General features: G+C 47.4%; 2 protein-coding genes across 2 annotated transcripts in view; one reads left to right on the forward strand and one right to left on the reverse strand.

The window, feature by feature from the left end:
* The first annotated feature begins 4014 nt into the window (after window positions 1–4014).
* LOC106806500 (beta-1,3-galactosyltransferase brn-like) lies at window positions 4015–7633 on the forward strand. Its single transcript, XM_014808467.1, has 2 exons — window positions 4015–4155; window positions 6251–7633. The coding sequence occupies exon 2, from the start codon at window positions 6333–6335 to the stop codon at window positions 7398–7400; it is 1068 nt and encodes a 355-aa protein (XP_014663953.1). The 5' UTR covers window positions 4015–4155; window positions 6251–6332; the 3' UTR covers window positions 7401–7633.
* Window positions 7634–11119: 3486 nt separating this feature from the next.
* The window catches only part of LOC106806511 (focadhesin-like), a 35480-nt gene continuing 19478 nt past the window's right edge, over window positions 11120–27121 (reverse strand). The window contains exons 27-39 of the mRNA XM_014808480.1: window positions 26780–26899; window positions 19889–20092; window positions 19326–19497; window positions 19046–19126; window positions 18037–18162; window positions 17474–17589; window positions 16806–16934; window positions 15629–15751; window positions 14883–15070; window positions 14152–14323; window positions 13446–13661; window positions 13057–13129; window positions 11120–11938 (exon numbers count right to left, since the gene is read on the reverse strand). Of these exons, the coding sequence (XP_014663966.1) occupies window positions 11859–11938; window positions 13057–13129; window positions 13446–13661; window positions 14152–14323; window positions 14883–15070; window positions 15629–15751; window positions 16806–16934; window positions 17474–17589; window positions 18037–18162; window positions 19046–19126; window positions 19326–19497; window positions 19889–20092; window positions 26780–26899 (1800 nt within the window). The 3' untranslated portion in view covers window positions 11120–11858. The remainder of the gene's footprint in view (window positions 11939–13056; window positions 13130–13445; window positions 13662–14151; window positions 14324–14882; window positions 15071–15628; window positions 15752–16805; window positions 16935–17473; window positions 17590–18036; window positions 18163–19045; window positions 19127–19325; window positions 19498–19888; window positions 20093–26779; window positions 26900–27121) is intronic.

A 27121-nucleotide genomic window follows, 5' to 3' on the forward strand; every position in this document is an offset into this window, starting at 1 on the left:
GGGTGCTAACCTTTTGTACCTGGGGCCCGCGGCGGGGACCCGGACGCGGCGCGGCGCCCCCCACATTGAGAACTCATGAGCTATTTCAACAGAATAGGTCATTACTTTTTGGTGCTGCGATGTTCAACCAATTTTATGAGGCGCGATGATGCGCGCACCATGCATCAATTTCTGGTGCGCGGTGAGCGCGAGCGGATCGCGCCGTAAAAATGAAAAGCCTTGAATAAGTATATATCATATAAGGACGGAAGACAAGGTGACAAGATTAATGCAGACTAAGAACATTGACAAAACGCATTCAACAACGAGTATAAGAGGAAAAATAAGAATTTCAGAGAGAACCGAAGAAAGAGAGCAGAGCCGAGAACAGAACGTAGAGTTGTCTTCGGACTTATCCGGAGCCCGTAGAACATGGGAGACAGTCAAGTAGATATGACTTGAGACTAGGTAAAGACAGCGCTCACAGCAGTTCTCAACGTTGAAGACTGCGAAGCAGTGAAAGGTATTAGACTGGGGAAGGTAGACAGCTCGGGAAAATCGACAAGACGGAGTCAAGGTAATTTCTGAAAAGCGAACACCCGAAAAGAAAAGGCTGGCTGGCGCAGTGTCAAAAAACTGAAAACAGCAGCAAATGAAAGACTGTGATGTAAAGGCCGTGACATGACCTGCAGGAAAGGGGCCAGGTGGCAAGCACTGAGGCAGGAGCTGGGGATAAGGAGAGACCAGAGGAGTATGACCTGATGATCAGAAGAGGTCAAATTGTAAAGAGAAAGGTGTTGGACCCCCAACCCCCTCACACGGCCATATAGACAACAGGGACGGGTTTAACATATGTAAATACGGCATTGCACTAAACAAAGCTAACTGTGTCACATGTTACTATACAAATGCACGTAGTATCGTTAATAAACTAAATGAGCTGGAAGTACTGGCAACGGACCTGAAACCAAAGATTATTGGCATGACAGAAACTTGGGCAAACACAAGATCACCTGGCACCTGGCAAACACAAGCGTACCTGATGGTCCACTAAAGCTAAACGGCTATTCACTATTCAGGAAGGACCGGGAAGGACAGGAAGGAGGTGGAGTAGCCCCACTAATCCACGACTCGTTAAGAGCAGCACCCTGCGAGACCCTAAATAACGAAAAATTCACCGAGTCTACATGGTGCAAGGTATACTTGGCCAACAGAGAAACTTTACTCATAGGGGTATGCTATAGCACGCCATCCAGCTCAAGTGTGAACAATGAAAAAGCTACACGCATCTGTTGATAATGGGCAACTTCAATTTAAGAGATGTAGACTTTTTTAGGTATTACACAGACAGAGAACAGTCCAATTTCCCTTGTAAATTCTTAGACATAATACAGGACATGCTATTATGCCAACATGTGACGGGACCAACACGCTTAGTCGATGGAAAGCTCACATCCATGCTGGACTTGGTATTTACCAACGATGAACGCACGGTGGAAAACATGATCACTCTAGGACCGCTAGGGAAAAGTGACCATGTTGGTCTGTCTTGGACCTTACTCACCTATCTAGAACCGGGGAAAAGGGATGGAACTAGCAAAGGTCTAAATGTTTGGAAAGAGGATTACAACAGTATCAACCACGATTTACTAACCACAGATTGGTCCAAAGTTCTAAATGCCAATGACGTAGAATCATCTTGGAGCGAATTTGTAAACACAGTAGACAAATTATGCAATACATTTGTACCTAGATATGCCCCACGCAATATAGGCTCAAAACCAACATGGATGAAGAAAGCAGTTTAGAAGGCAGTAAAAAATCTTCCAGTGATGGTTGAGCCTAGGTAGAAGACGTGACTAGGAAGTCTATGCAAAGCAGAGAAACAAGGCCGGAGAGATGTGCAGGAATGCCAGACGAGACCACAAAAACATTTAGTAGACTCCTCCAAGACACGTCCCAAAAAAATGTATGCCTACAAACGCAACCAGCAGAAAGTGAAAGTTGGTGTAACTCAACTAAAGAGACAAGTCGGAACGCTTACAAATTCGGACAAAGATGCTGAATCATTGCCTCACAACTTTTTCTATACAGTTCTTATACAAGAAGGAGAAGAAGGAATACCAGTACTTGACAACAAAGTTGAAAATTATCACACCATAAGAAACATTCGCTTTACCACGGAGAGCATCAAAAAGAAACTTGATATGGTCAAACCAGACAAATCTCCAGGGCCAGACAAAATCCACCCAAAATTTCTCAAAGAGTGCAGAGGGTCTCGCTAAACCGCTGAGCATAATTTTTTAATCGTTGCTACAAGAAGGCAAGGTACCAACAGCCTGGAAATGCTCAGAAATCACCCCAATCTTGGGAAGCAGGACTAATGCAGGAAATTATAGACCGGTGGCACTAACAAGTGTAACATGTAAAGTGATGGAATCCCTGGTAAAAGATCACATTGTGGAGCACTTAAACATTAATGACCTTTTCACCCCTCACCAGCACGGGTTCACGGCAGGAAAAAGCTGCCTGACAAATCTTCTAGAAACGTTCGAAGACTGGACATCAGCATTGGACTGGTGCTTCAATAGATACAATATTTTTGGATTACCAAAAGGCCTTCGACACGGTTCCACACCGCCGTCTCATAAGTAAGCTAAAAGAAAAGTTTCCTGACAGATAGAAAGATGCGGGTATCAGTGCACGGAGAATTTCATTGAGTGGAGCAGCGTCGACAGCGGGTTACCTCAAGGATCAGTCATTGGTCCAATCCTGTTTTTAATTTATGTTAACAATATACCAGACCTTGTAAATTGTAAGTTGAAAATGTTTGCAGACGATACAAAAATGTGGAATATAGTAAGAAACATCACAGACAATATTCTTCTGCAGACATGACCTCGATAAATTAAGTGAGTGGTCAGAAACATGGCTCCTGAACATAGTCCTATTCTGTCCCACTCCCAGAGGCAGTGGCAGTGGCGCCACAGGCACAGCTATCGCTAGAACCCACGCTATCCCTAGAACTATCTAAACTAGGGTAGGGTTGTGCCTTGCCCAGTCTCCAGATTTGGCCGTTTATCAAATGCAAACCAACCAAAAACAATTGTGCGGTCATTTCTTATTAAAGTAACCGCAATATCTATGCGATTTATAATTGGCATTAATGATACTTCATTACTTGGTATTTAGTCAATGAAATGGGGATTTCCAAAAACATTACCTGGAAAAAATTCTGAAATTGAAATGCAAATATATTTGACAGAAATTTATTGAAATAGGAGATATTATCAGTGCAGTGGGAGATATCGCAATCATAAGAGGTGTGAGGATACACTAGGGTTACAATACGATACGTCTCTTGATACGTAGATACGATACGTGTCGCGATACACAGACAGAAAAAGACGGTAGACATTGATAGTCGAATACTAATGTTATTTGACTGTTATAATATGTATTCCAATACTTTCATAACACAAATATATTATGAATATGTCAAAGCAATACTCATATATAGTAAACAATCGGTTACTATATATATATATATATTTCATGGTTAAAACACCGAGACGTTCTGAGTGTGCTCTAGATCAAGGGTTCTTAACCTATGGTCCATGGACCCCAAAAGGGTCCGTGGGTGGGCTTCAGGGTGTCCGTGAACCCCATTGTATGCAAAATTCTGTGTTTATTTGCTTATGTGCATTTTTCTGAGGAGGGGCCTGTAGCTTTCACCAGATTCTCAAAGGAGTCCATGACTCAAAAAAGGTTAAGCTTGTACGCTGTCTGGCTGTGTATTAATTATCGTATCGTGGGGCGCTGTATTGCGATCAGTAAATTGTTACTCCGCTAATAATCGTGGCTGATAACAATTTATTGTGACTTGTTGTTATTCTTTCATTTGTCCCATTGTATATTGTAAAAATGCAAATTATGCACAAATCAGCTCAAATTTAAAAAAATCTGAATTTGCAGTTTAATCCAGAGCCCTACTCCTGCTGCACACAAGTATGTTTAAGAGTGTCTGCTGTTGATTCACCGCAAATAGAAGCGTTCATCGCCAAAAAATCGTTCGTTTAGGTCCGTCCCGGCTGGTTGGCGACGATGGCGCAGACGTATCAGTCGACGATGGCGACGCTTCTAGCGAAGAAAGACGCTCAGGCGCTACTAGAGCAGGTGAGACGCACGGATGACTCTGAGCTGCTAGGTGCAGCCGCGTGGGACCTAATGCCGGCCGTGTGCGCTGCCTTCACGCAGCTGACGGCCGAGCAGTACCCGGCGTTCGTCTACGTGTGCCGCGAGCTGCTCGCGAAGGTGGCGCTGCTCGGCAACGCGAAGGAGATGCTCGTCGCGATCCTCGGCCAGGCCGACGGCTTCGCGCACGAGTGTCGCTACGCGGCGCTGCTCGCCGCGCTGCGCGTCGCGCTGCTGCGGCTGCCGCTCGACCGCCGCCGCTACCTCGACCTCGCGCTGCCGCCGCTGTGCCGGCACGTCACGTCGCTGCCCGTCCCCGCCGACCACGCGCTCGACGACGACGAGAGGGCGCTGGTCGACGCCGACCCCGCCGTGCGCTGCCTCGACGGTGCCCTCGCCGAACTGCTCGACTTTCTCGCGGCGATGGCGGCGCGCGCGACGGGCGCCGCACCACGACGCCTCCTGGCGACTGCGCTCCTGCAGGTGATGGCGCGCCCGCTCGCGTTTCTCGACCTCGAGGAGGGGTCGCCGACAAGAGAGCGTGCGGTCGCGGCCGCGCGGCTCATCGTTGACCTCGTGCCAGACGCGTACCGCGTTCACGAATGGGCGGAGGAGGATGCTGCCGTCGCCGCCGGCGACGAGGACGAGGATGAGGACGAGCTGGGTGGAGTGCCGCCGCTCGGTGTCTGCTGCCTGTTCTACGTCGTGTTGTGCGGGGGCGTGCGCGCGGACGCGCTGCCGTGCGTGCTGCGCGCGGAGCACGTGCTGCACCTGCACGCGGCAGCCCTGCGCGCCGCGCTCACGCAGACGCACTCCCTCGCCGTGCGCAAGGCGCTGGAGCTGCTGGCTGCACTGCTGCGGCGCGTCGACGACGAGACGATGGAGTGTGCGCCGGGACAGCGGGACGGCTGCCACGCGCTGCCACCGATGCTCGTCGATGTCATGGTGTACGGCGGCACGACGGCCGTGCGGCGGCGCGCCCTGGAGGCGACGAGACTGTACGTGCGCAAGCTCGCGGTCGCCGCGCGCCGCAACTTGTTCGTGCGCATGTTGAACGAGCTTCAGCACGCCGGCGCGCAGGCGCTCTACATCGGCTTCGCGAAGGACGAGATCGCACGGCAGCTGGCGTCGCCGCGGCGGCACCCGGCGTTCACGAGCGAGGCGTCGCTCGCGGGGCTTCTCGCGCCCGTGTTCGCTGCCCCGGACGGCGCCACCACCGACCTGCTGGAGGCCTCCGACAAGGTCATGGCCGCGCTGAACCTCCTGCGCTTCCTGCTGCTGCGTGACTCACGCGCCGACAATGCGACGGGCATCTGGAACATGCTGCCGGGCATCGAGCAAGGCTACCTGCGGCACGTGCGCGAGGGCCTCACGCTGTCGCGCGCGCACTACGAGCTCGAGCTGCGGCGCCGCCGTGAGGAGGAGCCGGCGGGGCGCGGCGCGGGGCCGGAGGTCGAGGTCACCGTCACGGGTCGCGCACTCGCAGAGCCCAGCGGCGGCGAGGTGGATGTGCTGAACGCGGCCCTGCGTATGTTCGACATGATGGACTGCGTGCTTGCGCACGTCGCCGAGATCACGAACGCGGCCGACCGCGAGCTGAGAGCGTGCGCGGGCGCAGCGCCGCCGGCCGACCGAGTATAGTAACTTGAACGAACTTCTCGCACGCACGTACGTCTCATGATCGCGCCGCGCGCTTCTGCCATGTGGGTGCGAAAAACCTGTATGCGTGCGCGTCCGACAGTGCTTGTGTCGCTCAGTGTGGCCACGCAGGGTCTGAAAGCCTTGTATGTAGCAGCAGACAGTCAGCGAATCTTCAGTTTTGCGTTGATATTTTTAGTGTTGACTTTGCGATGATGGCACTGATGATAAGCTCTTGAGCATGAGATGAAGTGTGACTGTGTATGAATTGTTTAAAAAAGTAAAACATATAACATATCGAAAACTTACTATGTAGTGACTTCTTACCAGTATAGGACAGAGATTAAGATAAATGCCTCTGTAGTGTGAAGTCAAGTTTGTGCCACGGGAATGATTCTTCGATGCCGTACACTAACAGGGCTATTATTTCTGTTCCTAGGTGTGCACGCGGCACGGACGCTGCGGTGACCGCTTCTCTAGGTCACTATGCTGACCATGTGCTGACCACCTTCCCGTGTCTCATGCCGAGTCCGAAGTCCCGTCGGCTGAACCAGAGAACTGATCAGCTGCCGATGCTGCCGAGACAAGCCATGTCAAACGCGGCCCGTCGTAGAATTCTCTTCATTCTGTTAGCCGGTGCTCTCTGTCTGCTCATGCTCTATTTCGGCGTGTTCACTCACCTGTACGAAGTGGACTACGCACAGTTCCACTACCCGCTGGACGTAGACCTGCGCAGCGTCGTCGCCGAGATGCGAGAGCATCACCGATGGAAGCAGCGGCCGCCGATCAACCCGCACGACTACCGCGTGCGAATATCGAACAGCGACGCGTGCCGCAACAACTCCCTCCGCCTGCTCATCCTCGTCAAGTCGGCGCTCGACAACGCCGAGCGGCGCGCGGCAATCCGGCGAACGTGGGGTGCGCCGCGAGAGGGCGCCGCCGGCGCGACGCGCGCCGTCTTCCTGCTCGGCGAGCGGCCGGGCGACGACGCGCTGCAGCGACGCATCGCGGCCGAGAGCGCCGCGCACGGCGACGTCGTGCAGGAGGAGTTCGTCGACGCCTACTACAACAACACGCTGAAGACGGTCGCCGGGCTGCGCTGGGTCGCCGAGCACTGCGCCCGCACGCGCTACATCATGTTCGCAGACGACGACATGTACGTGTCGCCGCGCAACGCGCTGCGTCGGCTCGCGGCGCACGACGACGGCGACGGCGGCACCCTCTTCGTCGGCTACCGCTTCTTCTCGGCGCCGATGCGGCACCACAGCAGCCGGTGGTACGTGTCCCTCGACGAGTATGCGTTCTCAATGTACCCGCCGTACCTGACAGCTGGTGCGTTCCTGCTGTCGCGCGCCACCGCCGTCGACATGTACCACGGCGCCCTCTACACGAAGCACTTCCGCTTCGACGACATCTTCCTCGGCATCGTCGCGAAGAAGCTGGGCGTCGAGCCGACGCACGACGCGAACATCTACTTCTACAAGAAGCGGTACTCGCGCGACGGCTACCGCGACGTTATCGCGTCGCACGGCTATGACGATCCCGACGAGCTGCTTGCCGTATGGCGCGATCAGAACGCCGCCGCGTGACGCATGACAAACAAGCGACCATTCGTGGTCGCCAGCATCTGCGCGGTCGAATGTTTGTGGACGGAACGGCCTGGAGGGAACGTCCACCCATCTATTAAGAACACTGCTCAAGTTTTCCTTGAGTGAAAGTTCTTGAACTCGTTAAAGACATTGTAAAGTGAAGAGTACAGGGATGAGATTGGAAAATTTAATTTTCAGCTGAAATTTTAATTAGCAAACAGAGGAGCGAGCAATGTGAGGACCGTAGGTCATCGCCCTGCTAGGGGGGTCCGGGGGCATGCTCCCCCGTAATTTTTTTTAAAGAATGGTGCAATTTGGTGCATTCTAAGCTATTCTGAACAAATTATAGGAGACTCTTGAATCACCTGTTCAAGTTGTCAAAAGGTACAAACGAACTATAATAGGAAATCAGGGGGCTGAAAATAGGGCAAGTTTTTTTATTAAATGTCCAGACATAATGATATTTTTCTGTTTCCACCCGTCGCTTGCATTGTTTTACTCAGACATAAGCTGCCTTGCTGCGACCAGATTTGAATGAAAAAAACAATGCGAATGGAACAATCTGTGCATATTCATGTACACAACATGCACGCAGCAACATGTAAACCCGGCCCCCAGGCCAGGCATGGTCGTTACGTGATCAGCTACCTCAAATGTCTGCCCCTCCACTGCAGCCTGTGAACGAGGATTTTCTTTTCTGGTACGCAAAAACAGATACACTGTATACTTCGCTGTCAGCCTACTGTCTACACTCTACAGTCTACAGTCAGGTGCTGTTGAGGGTATATAATTTAAATTGTTACATTGTTACCCCCCTCCCAATTTTCTCAACGAATTTAGACGTTTCACAAAATCGACCCCTGGGACTGTCAAATCCGCGGATTTCCGCGGATCCGCGGAAGAATCTCATCCCTGAGAGTAGCTAGGTAAGATTTTGAGAGAGAAGCGAGGGGCTTATAGCATATCAAACACATGTGTTGATCACAGCATAAATTCCTGTTTCCTTCACTACATGCTTAAAGGGATACTACACCCTAGAATTTAGCTGCGTTCTTGGGTAAAGTGAATGCGTCCGTACCATTTTAGACTGCTTACTGTCAATGTTAATTTATATGTCCCGCTCTTAAGTATGCGGGTTGTCTGGTGGGGCCATCGCCCGGCCGTCCCTAAACGATTGTATGGTCTCTCTCTCTTAGTGTTCCCACGGTGCTACAGTATATTATGATCGTAGGTACATAAATAATAGTTCAGTTCTGATAAAAGTTGTTGTTGTTAATTTTGTTTGCCAAAGACATTCAGGAAGAACTGACTGTGTGGAAACACAAGTTGATTGTTTCAGTGTTCATTAAAGTTGTTTATCATTATATTTGCCAAACACATTTTATAGCGACTGACTCTTTGTGAGACTCAAAATGACTCGACTAAAAAAAGACTGTACAAACCATTGAATCAAAAGAAAAGACTAGACATTCTGGCGTTTATTTTGTGACTGTAATACAGGTAAGTATTAATAGCTCATATGACATAGTCAGATGCAGCTTGTATGAATCGCATGATCGTCCGTGCGTGCGTGCGTGCGTAGTCCGTCCGTGCGGTCGATCAAACAGTTGGCACAATCTAAAACGGCTCGACGTACGTTTACAATATTCGGGACGTGGGGGAGGGTAATCGCGAAAAGCGAGTTGGGATGCTCGAAGCTGGGAGTCTAAGGTCAAGAGGTGTAACAAGAAGGGAACATTCCTTCCTTTAACTTAAGGTAAGGGGAGGAAAATGCAGAAATGGCGGCACAAATCTTAAATGCTCGACCCTCTAAGGCCTCAAGAGGTTAAAAGAAGGGGAACAATTCCTTCGCTTCAACTTAGAGGTAAATAGGGAGGAAATGTCAAATTGCGCACAAATCTAAATGGCTCGACCTAGGCTCGTGATAGTCGATAATAGCATCATTGTAGCGAAAAGCCATCACTTGTGCGAAATCTGGAGTCACAGTCAAAGGTCAATGGGCACAGGGCAGATTTTAGACATTTTCTGAGGACATGGTCTGACGGAGCGATTGGAAAACTTTTTTGTTTCAGTGGTGACCTACCATTTTTATGGCTTTATTGAAAGGACCATGAAATGTACTTTCTGCTGACATGAGAAGAGTAAGTGTGTGATAACCTTTTGACCCTCAAGAGGGTTAAACATGGATTTGTTTACTGTTAGAAAGAATTTGACTGCCGGGTTTGCTAGTAGAATCTATACATGCCTGGATGTATGAGGCTACAATGTCACAGTGAAATTTCAAAAGCTAAATTTGGTTGAAGGTTTATGCTCCTTAAATCGTATAATTTCTATGGCATTCTTTACTGTCAGTGTGTTACATGTAACTTATTCCACTGCCAGTGGCCACTGCCGGTGCATGTGGTGGTGATAGTACTGTGTAGTTTTTGCCTGCGTTAATTAGTTACAGGTGGCAGCTCTCTATTTCAGCCTGTAGGCTTGCGTAGGTAAATGGATGAGTGCTTACCTATTCTGCCTTGTAAATAGTTGTTGCTACTACATACGATGGGAGCTTCCATCTTTAATCTTAAGACACTTAAACGTACGCGCCATCTCGTGGCAACTTTCATAACAATCCCAACGAACATTCTTTCGAGAAGGTTCCTGATACCATCCACTGTTTCGGCGCGTATGTGAACACATTTGGGACTAACAGGGTTTAGTAGAATCCCACAAATCCACCACAGAGTCACCGCAGTAGACGTTAGATGAGCGCTGTCGCTCCGCGGCACTTGTTAAGTAATGGTAGAGAAAACCGACTTGAATTTAATACTCAACAAACAAGCTTTCTATGCAAGAGACAGGAAATACCATCCCTACGGAGAAGGGATGGAATACCAATTACCCGTCGTTTACATTTCATGAATCTCCAAAAAGGTTTAGCATCATCAGCAAGTTTATCACAGACAATGCCACTTAGAAAATCTCGATGGAGTTTACGATTTAATTGGAAAACAAAATTTCTTTAATGGCGATATCTAGACCCCTGGTGGCAATAGTGATATCTCTTCTTCATAGATTTCTTTAAGGAAGATGACAACCAAGGAACTGAAGCCTTATTGCGAATAATCTTCATAGCGATATTGGAATTTACATCTGAGGTAATGGCCTGTTTTATTTTCAACCAGTTAGATTCAATATGGATCTCTTGGACGGATCAGTGGAAAGGTACGAGGCATTAAACTGAGTAAAATTATTTGAAAGTGCCTCTGTCAGCCAAGAGCTCGAAAGAGCAAGCATCGAGGGAAAAGTTCGTTCGTCGACGAGCTCCGAAGAGCCACTAACCTACAGAGGAACTGCGACGAGAACCAGCGGTAAAAGAGTTAGTTCCACCATGAGGTCGAAAGAGCAAGCCATTGAAAGCATCGAAGAAAGGGTCACCTACGAGCTCAGTTGATCAGAGCCGACGTCAAAGGGGGAAAACGACAGCGAAGGTATAACGAATAATAAAGGGGGTCTTGGTCACGATTTGAACAGCGCGCAACATACTCGAGGAGTGACGTATCGGACGATGCGAGGAGCCACGTACGCTACCAACAGAAATCACAAACGATTCTCACGATTCGAACGTCGCTCGGCGAGTTCTATGTGTTCATCATATTTGAGAGAGTGTAGCGATTGCTTGTAATCCTGTACGTCGAACACGTATCGATTAACAGAAATCACAATAACAATAATTTTCTTTGCACATTTTTTAATGAGCATCATAATTCATAGTGAATGCCATCGCGTTGCAAACAAAATTGATACATGTACAAAATATTAATATTTTCCCCATCATCTCAATTACAGCATACACTTGTTTCATGGAAGCACTTTCACCAGCAATAACAATGTAAAGTTCAACCAATTATTTATAACTGCCTGCAAAGTTCTAGTCCTGGCAATTCTAATATTTTGTGATCATTTTGATATTTCATGTTATAACTAAAGCATTACACTGATGAATCAAATAACACTACTATTTACCTACAGGGTTCACACACCTACGGTAAAGCAAGTTGTTGATGGCTTAAATTAAAGCTTAATTTTTAATGACTAAGATAAGAGAACAAACTCACGTGAAGCATATTTTATTGCCTTTTAAACATGACCTCAATTTCAAGGCCCAGACAAAATAATAGCCAATTTGTTAGGACCTTCCATGACCCTTACCTATTTTCTACCAGGATCTTCCAGACCTGGAAAATAGCATTGCAATTCCAACATAAATGATGAAATTGCATGGCAATTCTAAGACTTTCCAGGTTTTCTGGGATCCACACGAACGTTGCCACTCGTCAGTCATTGAGCTGGAGGGTGGCATGACACACGAGACTCACACATGGGCGAGGGCATACTTGTGTAGTGTTAGATCACAGCAATGTCTGCTTCAATCAATTTTATGGAGCAGTACGAGTATAGACGCCTATGGGTAACTTATACTTCCAATTGCACAACTTGTGTCCAGATTGCAGCACCTTTGAACTCCGAGCAATGGCGTAGTTCTCTAAAACAGTCTGCAATTTAAAATGAACATAATAATTAATTAATGGTTAGCATTTTAAATGATATTATACAATGCAATAAAACAATTACTGAATATGACAGATGTGATCATGTTCACGCTACAATATCATACACAATCCTAATCGCTAACTTAACTGTATCAATGGTGCTTCTGTATATATATTTTTATAGGTTATCAACAGATGTTAGAAAAGCAGTAAAGGGTATCACTATTAAATATACAAATTTGATGGAGGCTGAGTGAGGAGTGTTGTGTGTAGAGGATGGAAGGAGTGAGTTGGTGGGACAGTCTATAATTTTTTATCGAATCTTTGCAGGCTCTTTGTTACTGGTAATAGGTAAAGTATTGCATGGTACACTTAAAGGAATAATAGGTCCATTGATTATGCAATGTTGACGAATGCTAGAGTAACTGGCACCTTGTGTAGTTAATAAGTACGTAACCTTATAGCCTAACGCGTATTAGTTTGTCCAATATCACTGCTGGTTACATTACAAGCAAGACTTGAAATCGGTTGTTGATATTCATTTACGTGCCGTAAATGTCATCCAAGAGTCAAGCGATAAGTCGTCGATGACGTAAACATTTGTGCGGCCCGTATGTTTTGGACGCCAGATGAAATGGAAGTGTCAGCGGTGTAACCACGGCCACGGACTAAACATGGAAATGGAGTAAAACACACGTACTAATCACGGACGCACATGGACAGCCCTGACAAAAAGTTCCTTATCACGAGCGTCCGTGTTTACGAAATCACTAATGATAGCATTGCGTACGGCCGAGCATGCGTGCGAAAATGTCCGGTGCACTATAAATCTGTATCACACCTAGCGGTTTGAAACTGCATGGAAACTGTAAACAATCAGTCAACCGATTTCTTGGACTGCGGATTTCAATTAGACATTTCTTAGTAACCAGCAGTGATATTGGACAAACTAATACGCGTTTGGCTATAAAGTAATGCACTTATTAACTACACAAGCTGACAGTTACTCTAGCATTCGTCAACATTGCATAATCAATGGACCTATTATTCCTTTAACATACAATACAACGATTGTGATACTTAGTAGGAGTGGTTTTACGTTACATAGTGCCTACACATACCAGAGATAATAGACGATAGCTCCACACCAAACTCATTCTTCTGTTGCTGCAGCAACAGCAGCAAAGAAAATACCTTTAAAAATAATCACATGAAATAATGTCACTTGACCATAATTTTCAGCATTATCCAGCATAACACAAATTCGTTTATATTACAAATTGTGATCAAATGTGATGTTGACATAGATTCATCTATGAGAAACGAGCTAAATTGGGAGACCTACATTAATTATCATTGATTTAAACTCGAAGCTTGTTTATTTTAAGTGAATACAGGCACACACAATACAGGCACACATGAAATCGTCAATAAGAGGGCAGAGGATGGGTAATTTTATACTGAAACTGGCACAATGATGTTAAAGAGCTACTGACAATAACATGCTTACAGTACTGGAAGCCTGATGCCATGGCTTGGACTGCAAGAGCTTGGGTAATTCCACTGGCAGCAGAGACAGTAATTCGGAGCCAAGTGATACATTTTTTCCCTCCAGTAGATGGAGCTGCCTGTCGTACTGCATCGCGATTGTACCAAGTGGGTGCAGACGACTGGTTGAAAACGCCACAACGCAGGCAGCAAAGATTTGCATCAGAGCTGTGATCTTCTGCAGAGAAAATATGTCCCTTAAAAACTGACCAGATAAGAATGGCAGTCATCACACTCTCCCCTCACTACGAGGATGACAAATTCCGTGCCTATTTTTAACTATGGTGACTCCAGAATGGCCGTTATTACAGCTAACGAATGCAAGTAACAACAGAGCTAGGCTGTAATACATTATGTGTCTGGACAATGGACAATAAAACCTTATGTATATCCCTCTTCTCATTATATATCCTGCACCATAACATTTTGTGATGTCACAGAATGTTATAAGTGCACGTTAGAAATATTTGCTGACAGGAAATTGAAAGCCTCAAGGCAAAAGACAATTGGAGATTTGGAGTACTTTAATTTTGGGGTTTTCAAGTTTAATAAACTCAAGTTTATGTAAGTTATTGCCCTTGCACTTTGGAAACAAAGATTCGCCTAAATTTGGTAACCAGGGAAATCTTGTTTCTCTTACACGTGGGCACTAACTGCATAATGCGCACCTGCCGTAAGATGGCCGCCTCAGACCGAGCCAGCATAACCTCTCGCATTTTCCCGAGAAGGTTGAGCATCCACTGCAGACTAGCAGCCTCTCCGCCGTGATGCTCAGCACGGGAACAGCGATGCAGGCAGATGCCTACCAGCCTCAGCAGCCAGGATATGTTTATCGTCAAACTGAAATCAAGAAGAGAATTTCGTTTTCTTAATATATGTTGACATATTGCCACAAAGAGCCTTTACTGAAATTATAATTACTAATTACTAATTCGTTTTCTTCTTCTTCTTCGTCTTCTTCTTATTCTTCTTATTATTTTTATATTTAATAATTCTAGAACATCACTTTTGTGCAAAATGTTGCCTATATGCTATCATAAAATCAATGCTCATTATGTTATTGCATGTTCAGTGTGTATATTAAATACATAAATTAACAATGCCTAAACCTGTTGCACGTTTACTAATGCCCATATTGACATCAACACTTTGTCAACGAGTCTCAATCATAATGCTGTTCATCGCTGATATTATAGCTTAATGGCATCGATTGATAAGCTGATCGATAAATCATGGAGTAGTACAGTAGATCTGTGTCCCATAGACACTGCCCAGGACCCTCCATGCACACACATCCACTCTTAATATTGTAATGACGGTAAAGAGTTCATAACTTCAACGTAAAGTGCAGAATGTAAAGCGCACAATGAATTCTCGTCACAATCAGACGGACATATACCTCATGTTGGCCAGAACTCCCTCTATGCACTTATCCAGCCACTGCAAGGGCATTTTTCCACTCTTCACGAGGTGGCAGCACACGAAGATTGGTTTGCGGAGATCTGAGTGCTCGAAGCTAACCAGCCTCTGAACAAGATTCTCAGGCAGCTGTTCCACAAGGGAGTACACTGATCGCAGCGTGTCATACTGTGAGAAATAGTCACACGCGTACTGTTGTTAAAATGCTTACTACTTAATATCTATTTGAAGTTAACAACTATTTTAAGAACAACTACTTCCCATTTTTATTTAACAGAAAATTATTTAATGTTTAAAAACACTTCCTAATTCATAATAATTTTACACTCCTTAACCTGCTGCCGATTTGAGGACACACATAATATTTATTTCATATTTTACTGGTAAATGATAGCGGTTCATTTCTTCTTTCTGTAGCATTGCATTGTTTCTATGATCAGCCAGAGTGATAAAACAATGATCACAATCTGGAATAATTATTAGGTACTAGTTTGACTATGTAACAGCTGAATTGGTTGCAAGATTAGGTGGTGCCATTGCCAGACATATCATAAATAGTTATGGCTATTTTGAGTTGCATAATAATAACATATAATATAATAAATGTGACATGTAACATATAATATAATAAAAGTTTTGCGCAGCATTTTATTTCAAAAGTTATGAATTATAGACTATGACTGCACAACGACTCGCAATATTTCTGGCTACAGATTCCCAACTTACATTCTCCTCAGCAGAGATGAGTGTGTAGATATGCTCAACATTCATGTACAACACGGGCGTGACGGCCTGTGGCGGATCCGCTACTGTGAGGGCAGCAGAGAAGCCATCTAGAAGTGACACCAGCTGTGTGGATAAGAATAACATGTTACCAGCAGAAATAGCACAAACGAATTTAATCATGAATGCCTCAACGATCACTGACGCTCAGGGGTTTAATTATGACGCACAGAATCCATAGCAATGAATATTATATCGGACGTGCAATCTTCAATACCTGATAACCCACATGTAGAGTATGTTATATCTACACATTCCAACTGATAACCCACATGTGGAGTATGTTATATCTACACATTCCAACTAATAACCCACATGTGGAGTATGTTATATCTACACATTCCAACTGATAACCCACATGTGGAGTATGTTATATCTACACATTCCAACTAATAACCCACATGTGGAGTATGTTATATCTACACATTCCAATTGCCAATCGGTGCTCATCTAGATTTGCATTTGGTGGCTTCTTCAAAAATGGGGCGTGATTGACAGCTGTTCTAGCCGTGGCTTCTTCAATGTAAATTTTGGGCACTGTCCTGTTTCGTGAAATTAACTGAATAATATAGATTCATAAACAACAGTGGGCATTGTGAAAAAAATATAAAGCTCAACTGCGAAAATAAGGTAATTAATTATCTAATATCAAAAAGTGAATTTTAACAGCTTTTTGGATCATAAGTAGGACTGATAGTTGGACTCAAAGCTGGTTAATATAAAACGCTGTAAGTCCAGTTATGTAGTCAATTGCTAAAAACCCAATTGGGGAAGAAATGTTATTTAATCAAATAAAAGTCAGCAAGTTAAATAATCCTGTGTAACCTCATCAACTAAAACCTGTGTAAGCAGACACTTCCATAGAAAGAACAACTGTCTATAATAGACACTTAATTGGTTACCTTAAGTGACCCTTATATACAAGTTTGACTGTATCATCTCCAAGTGCTACGTAAGATGTGAAATAACCCCAGTCAATACTTTATAAACATGTTTGATTAAACTGGCCAGTTGTTCATAAGTAAAATGATGGTTGATTTGGTGACTCCTAATGTCCCTTTGGTTACTACATCAATCCAGGGTGATGCATGCAACTTAAATAAAATCTATCAACATGTACCTGAACACCTTCGCTGTCCGTGCTGAAGGCGTCAGCGATGAGTCTCTCCAACAATGTCCTCAGCTTCGCCGGAGGCAGAAAGCGAATTAGCGTCGGTAGTTTCTCACAGAGCAGGGTTTTGCAGTGCGGCTGTAATGATGCCAATGCTGATAATCAATGTTGGTTTCATTGTAAGCTATTCGTGTGCTTAGAAGCTGTAATTGTAAGCACCATTTACTTCACCTTTACATTGCCTGATGAGATCAGGTAACCTGTTTGTGTAACCGTTATGCAATAAACCTATTATTTTCCTATCTATCTGTCTGTCTGTCCATCTATTGATCCATCAGTCTATCTGCCAATCCATCCAACCATCCAGCCACCCACACACCCGCCCACCGAACCATCCATCTATCTGCCCGTCTGTCCATTCACCTATCGACCCACCCACCTATCCATCCAACCAACTATCCATCTAGTGTCAGTGTAGGCAATGCCTATTGCCATTATCAACCTAAAGAGCTGACTGAGTCACAGTCTTATTGTGAGCTGCAAATGCATTTCATTATCTACTGTGCTGGGTTTTAAAATAAGCTTTTCATTTCAACCGTCAAAATAAGAGCAGGATAATCTGTATTATTATAAAAAAAACAGGGAAAATTACGAATTGACTACATTTAATATTGTACCTGGAGGGAGGTGTAGAGAGGTGGAATGCACCATGCCGATACAAACTGTGCAGCAGAAGTTGAAGATGCACCTTCATTAATGGCTATCTGTAAACACATCTGCTGGACCAGTGCACCTGTACATGAACGAAAATTGAATCAAACCCTGTCAAAACAATCAATTGCGTAATAGATATATGGTTGACACAAATAATTACACAGCCATAACCACGTACGTACATATCTATTACACTAATCACATATAATTATTTATACTAATCTATGTCATCTAGACACCTTAAATTGCAACAGCTAATAGTTAAATAAAAACGAACTACCTAAAATATTCAACAGTGGGGAAATTGGCATTATAAACACAGAAATGAACTGGCCAACATTCTAATCAATCTAGAAAGCTTATAATGCTCTTAATATTGTTACATTACAAATGGTAAATAAATAAAAACGTGTACTAAAACATTATAAAAAATAGATCTAGGACATGTTATAACACCTATAACTTTTACTAACGATTACACAACTCATCTCAAACTAAAATGTATTACTTCTATTGGCTCTCTCACCGAATGGCAGTTTGAGGAGTGGGTTAAGAAGACTGGCCCAGTTGAGTGGTGGCAGGGGTCTGGCGTGTGTAGCAGCCAGCGCTTGCACATACAATTCCAGCTCATCTGTCCTTACAACCTCTGGGCCTGCGCGACATGACAAGCAATGTGATGGCGCCATGAAAAACATGCGCACGCATCAGACAGCATACATATTCAGACAGGTTTATTTACGATAATCGAGTAGAGATCAACTGACCTTGCTGAACGACATTACTATGACTGATAGGGTCTATGTCCCCCAGGGTAGTGCCGGAACGTACCCTGGTACTAAATACTACTATCTAATATGCCGGACCGCACCTCGCCTACTCCACTAACGAGTCTAGGGAGTCGCCTACGCCTACTCCCTAACCCTAACCCTAACCATAACCCTAACTCTAACTCTAACCCTAACCCCTAACCATATCAGCTAGATAGTTACCAGGGTACGTTCCGGCAGTAACCTGGGGGACATAGACCCTATGAGCATTAATATGCATAATCTCGAACTAGAACGAATGGAATAAAATTCACGAAATGTTATCATTTTGCAAATAAAAGAGACTGGTTAAAATCTCAAAATACTAGCTTATATCTCTTAACACTTGAAAATATGGTACCTAGATAAAAAGTTGTTAGAAGTAGTAAGATAACAGTACCCACGAAATATATTGAGGCGATACTGAATTAAGAATAGAAAATTTTAAACAACTGAACCACCTTAGCTTCCAACAATCTAAGCTTATTCGACATTTATGCAGCATCTTTCCAGACTTTAAAATATAATTATTTTTACACAATGAATCCACAGTTATTTGTCAATTATAGATTTCCAAAGGCTCTCCAGTAGTGATTGTTTTTACACAAAGAATTCACAGTTCTTTGTCATTTATAGCAATACAAAGCCACCACACAGAGCCATCTGAAGGCATTACCATCAGTGACCAGCCACCATGGATCAAGTAGCTGCATGAGCATCACAACTCACCGAGTTTTCCTGCCTCTCCAATGACGCTGATGAGTGGCCGAAGGACATATTGATCGCTCAGGTAGGAATAGTCGCTGGGGGCTTGCAACAACAATGACAATGACATCAGACTTATTAAAACTACCTACTATAGCTAAATGGACATACCAATAAGTGAATAAATATAGATACATAATAGAAATAACAACAATAAAAACACAAAGACAAATATACTACACCAGAAGGTAAAATATATGCCACACAATTATACACTAGAGCAACCTCAGTTTTTTGCGTGTACCTGTCGTCGTTGCTCTCTCGCTATTGCTGATGACCGCACACACCTGCCCCAGCATCCAGGCTGCACATGACTGCAGCGCTACCTCTGTGCTACCGGACAGAATCTGCATGGTTAGCCGGAGCACATCGTTCAGTCTGCTGTCAACATGCGTCTCCGTGACGTCTTCAGCCATCTACAACGAGAGATGCCCATCACTTCTCACTCACCCACACCATAGACGAACAATATCGACGTCAACGCGCACCAACACCGTGTGAGCTCATCGATTTATCAAATTCTTCTATAGACGGCCTGCAAGTTGATGCATGAAGTCTGTTAAATGAGTTCTCGTGGAAAAGGTTGTGCGATCGTTGCCAATGTGTAATCGAGTACAAACGTGCAAGGACCGCAATGTAACTAAGTGTGGCTAGCATACTTTTGGTGCATCTGTTCTTGGTAGTTTTCTAGATACACATCCAAAATAAATACACATATTGTTGGTAATTGTGTAAATGTACGCATTGATAATTACCTAAATATACAAATACAAAAATTTAAGTTACTGAAGTTGACCTGCTACTTACTCCAGTAATCTCACGCTCACTGCCAAATATTGCAAGCACGCCCCTAAGACAGGTCTGCCTGTGGAGCAAGGGGGCACCAGCATCGGTCAGAGTCTTCATCCAGTCCCCATACAGTCGCTCTTTCAGCCTGATGATGGCTGGCTGCCTGCCAGGTAACAGCAGTTCATGCACCATCATGCCAAGTGCCTGGCCCAGTGCTGCATCCTGGTGATGGATATAAGTAACGGTGGCAACAAAAGTGCACCAATAGAGGATGGAATAAACGCAATACCTATGCACTACATACAAATTTTACAATTGCTGTGGATATCGGTCAATTTTTAGTGGCACCACGCTAAGTAAGGAGGGCAACTAATAAGGCACTATAAGACAAGTAAGGAGGGCAACCACGGCTAGTAAGGAGGGAAACCACGGCAACAGTAAGGAGGGCAACCACGACTTAGTAAGGAGGGCAAGCCAACGGCTAGTAGGAAGGGCAACCACCGGATAGTTAAGGAGGGCAACCACGGCTAGTAAGGGGGCAAGCATGGCTAGTAAGGAGGGCAACCACGGCTAGTAAGGCAGGGCCAAACCACGGCTAGTAAGGATGGTAACCACGGCTAGTAAGGAGAGGCAACCACGGCGAAGTAAGGAGGGCAGCACGCGGCTATAGAGGAGGTAAAAGCCACGGCTTAGTAAGGAGGGCGGCAACAACGGCTAGTAAGGAGGGCAACCCCGGCTAGTTAAGGATGGCAACCAAGCGCAAGTAAGGAATGGCAACCACGGCTAGTACAGCGAGAAAAACCATGGCAAGTAAAGGAGGGCAACCACGTCTAGTAAGAAGGCGTTAACCACGGGCTAGTAGGAGGGCAACAAACGGCTATAAAGCGAGGCTGACAACCACGGCTAGTAAGGATGGCAACCAAGGCAAGTAAGGAAGGCAACCACGGCTAGTAAGGAGAACAACCAACAGGCTAGTAAAGGACGGGCAACCACGGGCTAGTAAAGGAGGGCAACCCCGGCTGATAAGGAGGGCAAACACGGCCAGTAAGGAGGGCAACGCAAGGCAGTAGAAGGGCAACCCACGCTTAGTAGGAGGGCACAACGGTTTAGTAAGGAGGGCAACCACGGCTAGTAAGGAGGGCAACCACGGTAGTAAGGAGGGCACCACGGCTATGTAAGGATTTGAACCACGGCAAGTAAGGAGGGTAACCACGTGCTAGTAAGAGCACCACGTAAGTAAGGAGGGCACGCACGGCTAAGTAAGGAGCGGCAACCACGGTCTAGTAAAAGGATGGCAACCAAAAGGCAAGTAAGAAAGGGTAATCAACGGCTAGTAAGGAGGAAGAACCACGGCTATGAAGGAGGGAACCACGGCTAATAAGCGAGGGAACACGGGCTGTAAAAGGGCAAGGCACGTTGCTAACCGGCAGGTCAACGACGGTGAACGGCTAGTAAGGACGCGGAAACCAAGGCTAGTAAGGATGGTAACCCGGGCTAGTAAGGAGGTAACGTCAGCGGCTAGTAAGGAAGGAGTAACCAACGGCTAGTAGGAGGGAACCACGGCAATTAAGAGAGGGCACCACGGCTAGTAGGAGGTGCGAATCCACGGCTAGTAAGGTGGCAAGCAAGGCCAAGTAAGGAGGAGTAACCACGGCTAGTAAGGAGGGCAACCACGGCGTGTAAGGAGGGCAACAACGGCTAGTAAGGATGGTAACCACAGCTAGTAAGGAGGGCAACCATCGGCTATGTAAAGGAGGTAACCACGGCTAGTAGGAGGGCCAAACACGGCTGTAAAGGAGGTACGGCTAGTAGCAGCGGCATAAGAGGCAATCGGCTTAAGGAGGGCAACCCAAGGCTAGTAGCCAGGATATGGTAACCACGGCTAGTAAGGAGGGTAAATCCACGGCTAGTAAGGAGGGTAACCACGGCTTAGGAAGGAGGGTCCAACAACGGCTAGTAAGAGGGCACAAACGCTAAGTAAGGTCAGGGTAACCACGGCCTAGTAAGAGTAACACGGTCACGGGTAAGTAAGGATGGCAACCACGAGCAAGGTTAAGGATGGCACCAAGGCAGTTTAAGGAAGGCAACACGTCAGTAGGATGGGCACCGCGGATAGTAAGGGGGAACCAGGCTAGTAAGGAGGGTACCATGGCTAGTAAGGAGGGCAACACGCGCTTAGTAAGGAGGCGGCAACGCACGGCTGTAAGGTGGGCAACCACGGACTAGTAAGAGAGGGCATAACCACGGCTAGTAAGGAGGGCACCACGGCTAAAGGAGGGGTAAACGCACGGCTAGTAAGGAAACAACCACGGCTAGTAAAGGAGGGCAACACGCGCATGTAAGGAGGGCAACCACGGCTAGTAAGGGGGTAACCACGTGCTGTAAGTGAGAAACAACCACGGTAGTTAAGGAGGGCAACCACGGCTAGTAATGGAAGGCAACCACGGCTAGTAGGAGGGTAACACGGCTAGTAAGGATGGCAACCACAGCAAGTAGAGGATGGGCAACCACGGCAAGTAAGGATGAGCAACAGGCTAGTTAGGAGGGCAACCACTGGCTATAAGGAGGGTAACACGAGCTGTAAGGAGGGTAACCACGGCGGGTTAAGGACGCAACCACAGGACAAGTAGGGGCAACCACGGCTAGTATAGGAGGGCAACCACGGCTAGTAGAGGGTAACCAAGGCTAGTAAGGAGGGGCAACCCGGCTAGTAAGGAGGCCACCACGGCTAGTAAGGATGGCAACCACAGCAAGTTAAGGATGGGCAACCACGGCTAGTTTAAGGGGGCAACCACAGGCAACGTAAGGGTGGTACACGGGCTAGTAAGGAGGGCAACCACGGACAAGTAAGGATGGCAACACGGCTAGTAGGAGGGGCAACCAACAGCAAGTAAGGATGGTTACCACGGCTGAGTAAGGGGGCAACCACGGCAAGTAGGATGGTAAACAGCGGCCTATGTAATGGGAGGGCAACCACGGCTTTAGTAAGGAGGGCAACCCACGGGCTAGGTAAGGAGGGCAACCACGCGCAAGTAAGGAGGGTTAACCACGGCTTTAGTAAGGAGGCACACCAAGGCTAGTAAGGAGAGCAACCACAGCTAGTAAGAGGGTCAACACGGCTTCAAGTAAGGATGTGGGGAAACCATTGCGCTAGGTAAAGAGGGCAACCACGGCATAGTAAGGAGTGTAAACCCCACGGTAGTAAGGAGGGCAACCACAGCTAGTAAGGAGGGGCAACCGACGGCTGTAAGGAGGGTAACCACCGGCTTAGTAAGGAGGTGCAACCACAGGCTGTAAGGAGGGCAACACGGCTATAAGGAGGGTAACCCGGCTAGTAAGGAGGTAACCCACGGCTAGTAAGGAGGGCAACCATGGCATGTAAGGAGGGCAAACACGGCTAGTAAGGAAGGCAACCCGGCGGCTACGTAAGGAGGGGCAACCACGGGCTAGTAAGTAGAGGGCAACATGTGCTAGTAAGGTATTGTAACCTACGGTGTAAGATGAGGGGTAACACGAGCCTAGTAAGGAGGGCATCCATGGTAGTAAGGAGGCGTAACCCACGGCTAGTAAAAAAAAGATGGATGGGCAACCCACGGCTTAGTAGGGAGGGTAACACGGCTAGTAAGGGATGCGGCAAACACAGCAAGTAACGGAGGCGCAACCACGGCTAGATAGGGCGGCAACCACGGCTAGTTAAGGAGGGCAACCGACAGGGGCAGTCAAGGAGGGGTAACCACGGCTAGGTAAAAAGGGCACCAAATGGCAAGTATGGAGGTCCAACCACGAGCAAGTAAGGAGGGCAACCACGGGCTAGTAAGGATGGAGGCAACCACAGCTAAGTAAGGAGGGGCAACCACGGCTTAGTTAAGGGGGCAACCACGGTTAGTAAGGAGGGTAACCCGGCTAGTAGGAGGTAACACGGCTGAGTAAGGAGGGCAACCACAAGCTAGTAAGGGATGGGCAACCACGGGCTAGTAAGGAGGGCAAACCACGGCTAGTAAGGAGCGGCAACCACGGCTAGAAGGAGGGTAAACCACGGCTTAGAAGCGAGGGGCACCACGGCTAGTAAGTGAGGGCAATAACCACGGCTATGTAAGAGAGGGTACCCACGGGCTAGTTAAGGAGGGCAACACTGGCAATAAGGAGGGTAAACCACGGATTGTAAAAAGGCGCAGACCAACGGCAAGTATGGAGGTCAACCACGCAATAAGTGAGGGCAACCCGGGCTAGTAGAGAGGGTAAACCCAGCCTAGTAAGGAGGGCAACCACGGTAGTAAGGAGGGGTAAGATGTAACGCACGGCTAGTAAGAAGGAGCAACACGCCTAAGTAGGAGGGCAACTAAATAAGGCACTATAAGGACAAGTAAGAGGGAACCGACGGCTAGTAAGGAGGGCAAACACGGCAAGTAAGGAGGGTAACCACAGCAAGTTAGGACAACCAACCACGGGTAGTTAAGAGAGGGCACACGGCTAAGTAAGGAGGGCAACCGACGGCTAGTAAGGAGGGCAACCACGGCTGAAGGAGGGCAACACAGCAGTAAGGACGGCAACCACAGGGCTAGTAAGGGAGGGCAACCACAGCCAAGTAAGCGCAAAGCCACGGCTCTAGTAAGGAGGCTAACCCGGGCTAGTAAGGAGGGCAAACCACAGCACTGTAAGGAGGGCAACCACGGAGTAAGTCGAGGGCTAACCCGAGCTAGTAAGGAGGGAACCAAGCAAGTAGGGAAGGCAACCCCAGCAAGTAAGGAGGGCAACCACGGCTGTGTAAGAGATGGGCACCACGCTCAGTAGGAGGGAACCACGGCCTAGTAAGGAGGAAACCCGGCTAGTAGGAGTGGCGCAACCACGGCTAGTAAGGAGGGAAACCCGGCGCTAGTAAGGAGGTAACCACGGCTCGTAATGGAGGGCAACCACGGCTTAGTAAGGGGGTAACCCACGGCTAGTAGAAAGGACCCGGACATAGTAAGGAAGGCAACCACGGACTACGTAAGGAGGGTAACCACGGCTAGTAAGGACCGGGCAACCCGGCTTAGTAAGGAAGGCAACCCACGGCTAGTAAGGAATGGCAACAACGGCTAGTAAGGAGGGCAACCACGGCTAGTAAGTGACGGGCAACCACGGCTAGTAGAGGAGGAAACCACAGGCAAGTAATGGAGGGCAAAACCACAGCAAGTAAGGAACGGCAACCACGCTAGTAAGGAGGGCGCAACCCCGTGCTAGTTAAGGATAGGCAACCAAGGCAAGTTAAGGAGGGGCAACCACGGCTAGTTAAAGAGGGCGACCACGGGTAGTAACGGAGGGTAACCACGGCTACGTAAGGAGGGCCAACCACGGCTAGTTAAGAGATGGTAACCACTGCTAGTAGAGTAAAGGCAACAGCAAGTAAGGAGGGCAACCACGGCTAGTCAAAGGATGGCAAACCACGGCTAGTAGGAGGGGCAACCACGGCAAGGTAGGATGGTTAAATACCCAAGGCTAGTAAAGTGGGGTAACCATGGCTAGTTAGGGAGGGGCAACCAAGGCCAAGGATGGAGGGAACCACAGCAGTAAGGAGGGCACCACGGCTAGTAAGGGATGGGCACCACGCGCTAGTTACGCGAGGGCAACCACGTGTGTAAGGAGGGCAACCACCGCGCAAGTAAGGAGGGGTAACCAAGGCAAGTTAAGGGAGGGTAACACGGCTGTAAGGGAGGAGCAACCACGGCTTTTTAGTAACGGAAGGCAACCACGGCTAGTAAGGAAGGCTAACAGGGCAAGTAAGGAAGGGCAACACGGCTAGTAAAGTGGGGCAACCACGGCTAGTAAGGAGGGCAACCTACGGCCTAGTAAGGAGCTGGCAAACACGGATCAGTAGGAGGGGCTAACCACGGCTTAGTAAGCGAGGGGCAACCACGTGCTGTAAGAGGGGTAACAACGTGGCTAATAGTAAGGATCGGCAACCCGGCTAGTGAAGGAATGGTACCCGGCTAGTAAGGAAGGCACCAAGGCAAGTAAGGAGGGGCAACCCGGCTAGTAAGTGATCGGCACCACGGGCTAGTAAGGAGGGCTAACGCCACGGCTAAGTAGGATTGGTAACAAGGCTAGTAAGCGAGGGTAACCACGTGCTAGTAAGGAGGGCAACACAAGGCAAGTATTGGAGGGCAACCCACAGCAGTAAGTGAGGCCACCCACGGCTCAGTAAGGAGGGCAACCACGGGCTAAGGTAAGGAAGGCAACACGGCTAGTAAGGAGCGGCAACCACGGTAGTAAGGAGGGCACCACGGCTAGTAAGGAGGTAAACCGGCAAGTAAGGAGGGTACAGGTATAAGGAGGGCGCAACCACGGGCTAGTAAGCGAGGGCAAGCCACGAGCTAGTAAGGAGGGTAACCACGGCTAGTAAGGAAAGGCAAGCAAGGCAAGTAAGGAGGGCAAAACCACGGCTAGTAAGATGGCAACCACGGCTAGTAAACGGAGGGCTAACCACGGCTAAGTAAGGGTAACACGGCTAGTCAAGTATGGGCCAACCAGGTAGTATAGGAAGGCAACACAGGACAAGTAAGGAGCGGGTAACCATCGGCTAGTACGGGAGGGGCAACCAAGGCCAAGATATGGAGGGCAACCACAGCAAGGTAGGAGGCAACCACGGACTTAGTAGAGAGGGCAACGCCACGGCTAGTAAGGAGGGTAACCACGGCTAGTAAGGAGGGCAACCACGGCAAGTAAGGAGGGCAACACGGCAAGAAAGGAGGGCAACACGGCAAGAAAGGAGGGCTACCACGGCAAGTAAAGAGCCATGGCAAGAAAGAAGGGCCATTATGGTAAGTAAGGAGGACAACCAACGCAAGTAAGAAGGGCAAACACGGCAAATAAGGAGGGTCACGTACCACGGTGAGTGAGGAGGGCTGCAGCGCAGCACACAGCAGCACTTACCCTAGGATTCTCAGCCTGAAGCTTAGTGAGAAGATCAAGGACACTGATGGCACAGGCCAGCTGCAGCACGTTGGCTCTGAGTGCGCAGGCAGTCACAGCAGCCACGCAGACGCACCCGACCTACGCAAAACAAACCGTGCAGAGACGCTCATTACCTGTCTTATGCTCAGCCACCATCTTATTGCTACAGATGCGACACAGTGACCACCGATTCCTTAGTTCCTGCAGGTTAATGAAGTGGCATACTCGTGACTTTTAATGCCTTGTCCGCGTGAAATAACGCCAAACCAGTGTACGTGGGTCACCAAAGAAAAAGTCCGTTTCAGGCAGACAGGTGTCTTT

The sequence above is a fragment of the Priapulus caudatus genome, unplaced genomic scaffold (assembly GCF_000485595.1).
Source record: "Priapulus caudatus unplaced genomic scaffold, Priapulus_caudatus-5.0.1 Scaffold165, whole genome shotgun sequence".
Classification (NCBI taxonomy): domain Eukaryota; kingdom Metazoa; phylum Priapulida; class Priapulimorpha; order Priapulimorphida; family Priapulidae; genus Priapulus; species Priapulus caudatus.

Bases quoted from the DNA above. Each gene is read 5' to 3' on its own strand.
- LOC106806500 (XM_014808467.1), top strand. From the start codon at position 6,333: ATGCCGAGTCCGAAGTCCCGTCGGCTGAACCAGAGAACTGATCAGCTG.